Source organism: Ursus arctos, unplaced genomic scaffold, assembly GCF_023065955.2.
Source record: "Ursus arctos isolate Adak ecotype North America unplaced genomic scaffold, UrsArc2.0 scaffold_14, whole genome shotgun sequence".
Lineage (NCBI taxonomy): Eukaryota > Metazoa > Chordata > Mammalia > Carnivora > Ursidae > Ursus > Ursus arctos.
Window position 1 is genome coordinate 47,429,441 of NW_026622808.1, and position 6,000 is coordinate 47,435,440.

A 6,000-nucleotide genomic window follows, 5' to 3' on the forward strand; every position below is an offset into this window, starting at 1 on the left:
TTAAACAAATGGCGAAAAAGAAGAAAAGACCCTGGTACAACCAACATCCATTATTACTTATAGAGACTTTGAATTCAATGAATCCCTTTTCCAGACTTCTCTCTCCTGTGGATGTCACTTTTAAAAGAACCATAGGCTATGTTAAACAACCTCCCCTTCCCTGGCTAATAGGCCTTCAGGGCTTCAGCAGGTGCACATAACTGGGCCAGGTGCATTGTTAAGTGACACAAAACCTTAGTGGCTCTCTCGCATTCCTGTCCACCCTGAAAGGGAGGATGCTGAACAGCCTTTACACCAAGGAGCTACTTCTGCAGAATGAGGGAGAGGCCCTTTCTTTGTGAGCATGGTGTCTGAGGGAGAGAAAGGTCAGCCAGAGGCCACCCAAAAGGGCTCAGGGCAGGCTGCGTGGGGAACCCAGGCAAAGAAATGAGCACTGCGGGGAGAGAAACCTTTAGCCAGACGAGCAGAGCTAGAGTGCCGGGACATTGGGACATCCAGTAGGAACCAGCTCTTATTACATTACATTGAATCACCTTCATTTTTTTGGGCATGATGAATTATTCCTGACAATGCATTCTAAAGTCCAAAGTTTGTGAAATCTAGTGACCAAATGTAATTATGGAAAGAGATATTTTCTTTTTTAAAATAGTCCCTGGGAAAGGGGGCATGAACAGTTCTAACATATCCTAAAGGCAAGAGGGACACTGTGTGCCAACCCAGTTCATTTACATGGGAACTTGGGAGTCTCCATACACTTCCTAATTCCACAGTATTCAAAAATTTGGATTTGATAGCTATAATTTCATATCAGAGGGACTTAAATAGTGTGTCTTTCTCTCATGGCAATTAATTTTATTTGCCAGACTTCTCTTACTCAAAACAGGTATCAGAGAACAGACAAGTGTTCCATCCTGGAGGGGTGGAGAGGCCAGGCTTCTGACACCTGTTGCAAAGACAAGGACTCTGAGCCCACGCTAAATGTCCCTAAAACTCTGAAGGCACTTGTGCCTTTCAGATTTTCTGCCATTAACCCATGGTTAAAAGGTTCCCTATTTCAAACAGTCTTTTGTCCATCCTCATAAATCGGAAGATGTTCAAGGTCTGCTGAGTTCTCCTTAAGTTATATAGGGACACAAAGAGGAAAATGGGCAGAAGGGAAGACCTCAGGACAATCCTGACAATAATCAACTTCTTAAACACACACACACAGAATCTCAGCTGAGATTCTGGAACAATTTGGTCATCATCACTTTAAATCTAATTTGCATAAACAGGATGGGAAGTATTTTCCAAATCCTTAATTCACAACACCCTGCACACCTGGCCCTTCCAGCACAGCTGTAAAATTTGAAAGACAAAGGCCCTCTTTCCTTCACAACTACAATGGCAACCTCTGACTGGTGTTTATTTTCTAATGCAATCTTGAGCACCACTGTTCCTGCCAAAACCGACATGGTTAGATTGAAGCCCCCGGGTTCGGGACTGCAAACACATAAGGAGACATAATACAAAGAGACCCAAATCAATACACTCATCTTAATGTGGCTCAGGATAACCGCACTTGGAGTCCTTGAGTGAAAGTCCTTGCTTTCAAAAGCTATGTCGCCCTCCCCCCTCCCCCCACTCCCCTCCGTAAGAACAACTGAGAATCCGGATTTGTTCCTCCCGGACTTGCCCTCCTTCCTATCACAATCCCGTGAGCCACCATTCAGCCCCAGAACAGTTACACTAGCAACATGCTATGCTCAACTTTATGCCACAAGGAAGAGTTGAAGGTAAATTCTATTTAATGCTACTTCAACAGCTTCTCAAGCCCTGCTCTCGAAAATAATTTCAAAGAAAGCAAACATCTAAATTCTAAGAAGTTCAACTTCTAAGGTTCTGGGAAGTTGGAATAAGGCTTGGCAATGCTTGGTGCTATTTATGAATGTGCTGGTTGGACTATGCCAATCTCACCTACGTAATGGGATGGCAGACTCAGTTATGGCTCGACTACTACAACCATAAGTTATTGTGCTGCAGAAGTTATCCTCAGACCCCAGGAATGAATGTATTTTCCCTTCTACCACTGCCATTCCATTTTTTCTATTCAAATTGCATTTACATTCACTATTACAAAGTTTTGCTTCCCGTATGCTAGGCCTAGGAGCAACTCCAAAACTAGACACACTATTTACAAAAGGAAAAAAAAAAAAAAAAAGTTCCATAAAGCCACAGGTCCCCTTCTATCTCAAACCCATGGCCTGAAATTGTTTGAACTAACTGCAATAAATCTAGTTCATGGGGCTATAAACAAGCTCCAAGCATTTTCTAGACACAATGGACTCAGAGGGTGTAAACTTGGTGAAACTACAAGATATTTTATTTTATTATATACAGAGACTTTCTCCCCTAAAGTCTTGCTGAATCACAGCCAGGAATATAAACCGTATAAATATCCCGATGGAAAACTCAGAATAAGACTAATGACTTAAATGGAGAAATCTGGTCTAGAAAACACACACACACACACACACACACACACACGCGCGCGCCCCCCACACTTCACTTTTCTTTAATCAGAAAAAAAAATGATTTCATAAATATTTTTCAAAAAATATCCATTTTGTAGTGAACATGGTATTGCCACGTGCTAATCAGAAATCACCATTCACATCTCAAAATCTAATCAGTTAATGCCATAATCAGTATGATCAAATCTACTGAACTCAAAATATCCAGATTGGTATTTATTGGTCATCAAATGTGTGAGTAAAAGGGGAAAAGACTGCAATTTAAAAGGTATTTATGTCATGTGAAATGTCACTCCTAAGCAACAGGAAGCCCAAAAAATGGCCAGCAGTTTTGCTCCAAAAATTAAAGGACAAGGCAAAGTGGATCTTGTGACCACAGGGAAGTACAAAAACGAGGACACCCTGTCCTCTCGGCAAAGTCACCACTTCTGAACTAAGTGCCTTCCCCACAATGCCACTGACATATGGCACTGATAGTCATTCTCCCAACAGGTGAACACTTCAGAAGTTATTCTGATTCTGCCCACGTGATTTTGTTTTAAAAACTTATCTTAGGAATACATAAAGGAAAAACCACAATACCCCAGACTACCCCCAAGTAAATAAAATACTACCTACTGGCAAGGCTGGGCTCTGTCTCCCACGATGTAACAGCCACTGCCTGTATTAAGCCCCCACCCCATGACCACTGGTATTCACTAAGTCAGTGAATTCCACAGAAGCAAAGCAGTGCAGAGAAAACCTAAGCACAACAGAAGTCCAGCTTCAGAACTCTGCAGTACATGAGCATTAGGCAACGTGTAGTGGGGTCCAAGTGACAGATGTGTGCCCTGTTTTCAGAGGTACCGGATCTTCACATGGGAAAGGAATCAACTTCTCTTCTTTCCCCTCACAGCAGCCAGATACCCAAACCGTATTTTCTTAGATGAAGCCACAGGTGTCGGTTAAAACTTGTGTCACCAGTTTTCTCTTTTTTAAACAGTGACTGTCATGCCTGAGGTTACTCCTGTGCCCCTGTATGTTCTAGGAAAGATGTCCAATTATTCAACTGAAAAGGAGACAACTTGAGCTAGGTCTTTTCTGGAAGGTACTAACAGTTCTGCAGAGATACTAATTACTGATAACTGGATAGGATTCTTGACTCATGAACCAGATTTCTTAGAAGTAGAAAAAGGGCTATAATATTCTACCATGTTTATAGAAGTCTAAAGTAGTTTTTTCCTGCCAAATCTCCTGTAGGTAGGGTCCCACTAAGTCCTGATAGGCCAAAATCCTGACAGCACAGAAAAGAACCTCTTTCAGGTGAAACAAACAGCTTGAATCAACCATGTCCCTGGTACCCTCTCCTGACGTAGCCCTACTCCAAAACGAATTTGCACATTTACAGAGGAGAAATGCTAAGTGTGGACTCCACCCCACTGGATCATCAAGCCCAACAGGGTCCCTAAGGAACAGACAGGAAGGGTCTGGAACACAGTTCCCTAATGCCCATCAGGTGGAAAGGGACTCACACACCCTCAGCGGTCATAGATCCAAGAACTTCCAAAGCCCCCAAACTTGGGGGCTCTCCAGGGAAGGCTGTGTTCTACCCTGGCCAGAGCCAAGTCAGGCCACCCCGGTCCTGGGGGACTAGGAGGCTGCTACACACGCACTCTCACTAATAAATAATGTAAATGGAAGACTGGAGCCAAGAGTCACCTTCCTTCATTACCCACTGGAAGGCCAAGGAGCTCAGACACCAAAGAGTTGAGTTACAGGAGAGGAAAAAAAGAAACACACACCCGCAGACCCCAGACAGACTTCCTCACACTCTCCCTTCCAGATGTTTCCCACTCTCCACCCACCCACCCACACCCACACCCACACACGCTCGCCTCCACTCTTCATTCACATTCCCTCACCTCCTGACTCCCACTCACTACCTCCCAGATCCTCTCAGGCCCCAGGCACTATTCACCTTCACACCCCCCCACGACCAACTCTCGCGCACCCCCACACCCCAAAATCTACGCTCGCTCACCTCCGCACCCCACGAGGCACACTCTCTTCTCCTCCGGACCCTCACCACCCCACGTTCTCAATTCCACAACCCCACGACTCACGCTCGCTCACCTCCACGCCCCACTTAGCACACTCGTTTCTCCCCTGGGCCCTCACCACTCCACGTTCTCACCTCCACACACCCACGACCTACGCACACTCACCTCCACACCCCACGAGGCACACTGTTTTCTCCTCCCGAGCCCCATGTACGAGCTCACCACTACGAACCCATACTAAGTTTTAAGCCCTACAACTTAACACCCGCACGCAAACCCCTCAGTCCGTACCCCCATCCCGGGTAAGCACCCCCGCCACCCCGTCTCCAACTGACAGCGCCCGGGGCTCCGGGGGGAGGGCTGCACTCACAGGCTCCGCGTCCAGGCGGGCAGGTCCCCGGGCAGCGCCGCTAAACCGCGCCCGCCGCAGTCCAGCGAGTCCCCGGCGCAAGTGCAGGCGGCAGCGCAGGGCGGTCGCGGGTCGGCGGTCGCCGGCCCCAGCCGAAGCAGCAGCAGCAGCCACAGAAGAGGACAGGGCGAGCGGCGCGGGGCCCCGAATGCTCCCCGGACCGGCCGCGCCATCTTGTCTGCAGCGCGCGGCGAACTCCGGGCGAGGGGGCTTGCGAGGTCCCGGACGACCGCAGACGCGGGTCGGTCCACGGGGACTCCGCTCAGCACTAGGCTCCGCACCGGGGCATGGCCGCCGGCACAAGTTTTCCCCGCTGCCTCGGCTCCGGCGCTCAGCGGGCCCCCAGTGCCCGGGCCGCTCCGCAGCGCCCGGCTGGGGCCGTGAGCCCCGCGCCCATCCGGGCCGACCCGGCTGTACTCGCTGCGAAACCCACGGATCCGGGCAAGAGCTGCTCGGCCGACGCTCCTTGTCCTCCCGCCGCGCTCCTGGCCGGCTCCTTAGCCTCAGCGCACGCTAAGTGCCGCCGCCGTCGGCCGAGGGCAGTGCTGCCGCCGCAGCTGCACGGAAGGCGCTCAGCCTCGCAGCCCGAGCTGTGCGCCCGAACGCATCTTCCTCTCGGCTCGGAGCGCCCAGCAACAGACCCAGGGCTGGACGGCGCGGTCGCCCCCGCACTGCTCGGAGGGCCCCGTGCGCCTCGCTGTCCCAGTGCCGCAAGCAGAGCGCGCGCACGCAGTTCCGGGCTATGCTCGGCTCCTCAGCGCAGCGAGAGCCCCGCCGACCTCGCGGCGGAACAATCAGCGGCTCGGCGCTGGCCTCCGGGCGGCCCAGCCCCGGCGGGTCCCCGAGGCCCCGCCCCCGGCCGTTCGCCCTCACACACCCCCTGGGCTCCGCGCCCCGCGGCCTCCTGCCGGCCCACGTTGGATGCTTTGCAACAGCGCCCCGCCACGCCCCCTGCCTGCTGCTCATTGGCTGCCGGAGACCAGGGCGACCAGCCCGGAGAGCCATTGGGACGCTCGCCGTGATCCCGCCCTCCCGCCTC

General features: G+C 50.9%; 1 protein-coding gene across 1 annotated transcript in view; it reads right to left on the reverse strand.

The window, feature by feature from the left end:
- Positions 1-5,793, reverse strand: part of LRIG1 (leucine rich repeats and immunoglobulin like domains 1) — a 110,943-nt gene extending 105,150 nt beyond the window's left edge. Inside the window, exon 1 of the mRNA XM_026501194.4 lies at positions 4,923-5,793. Coding sequence (XP_026356979.2) covers positions 4,923-5,134 — 212 coding nt within the window. The 5' untranslated portion in view covers positions 5,135-5,793. The remainder of the gene's footprint in view (positions 1-4,922) is intronic.
- Between the last annotated feature and the right edge of the window lie 207 nt (positions 5,794-6,000).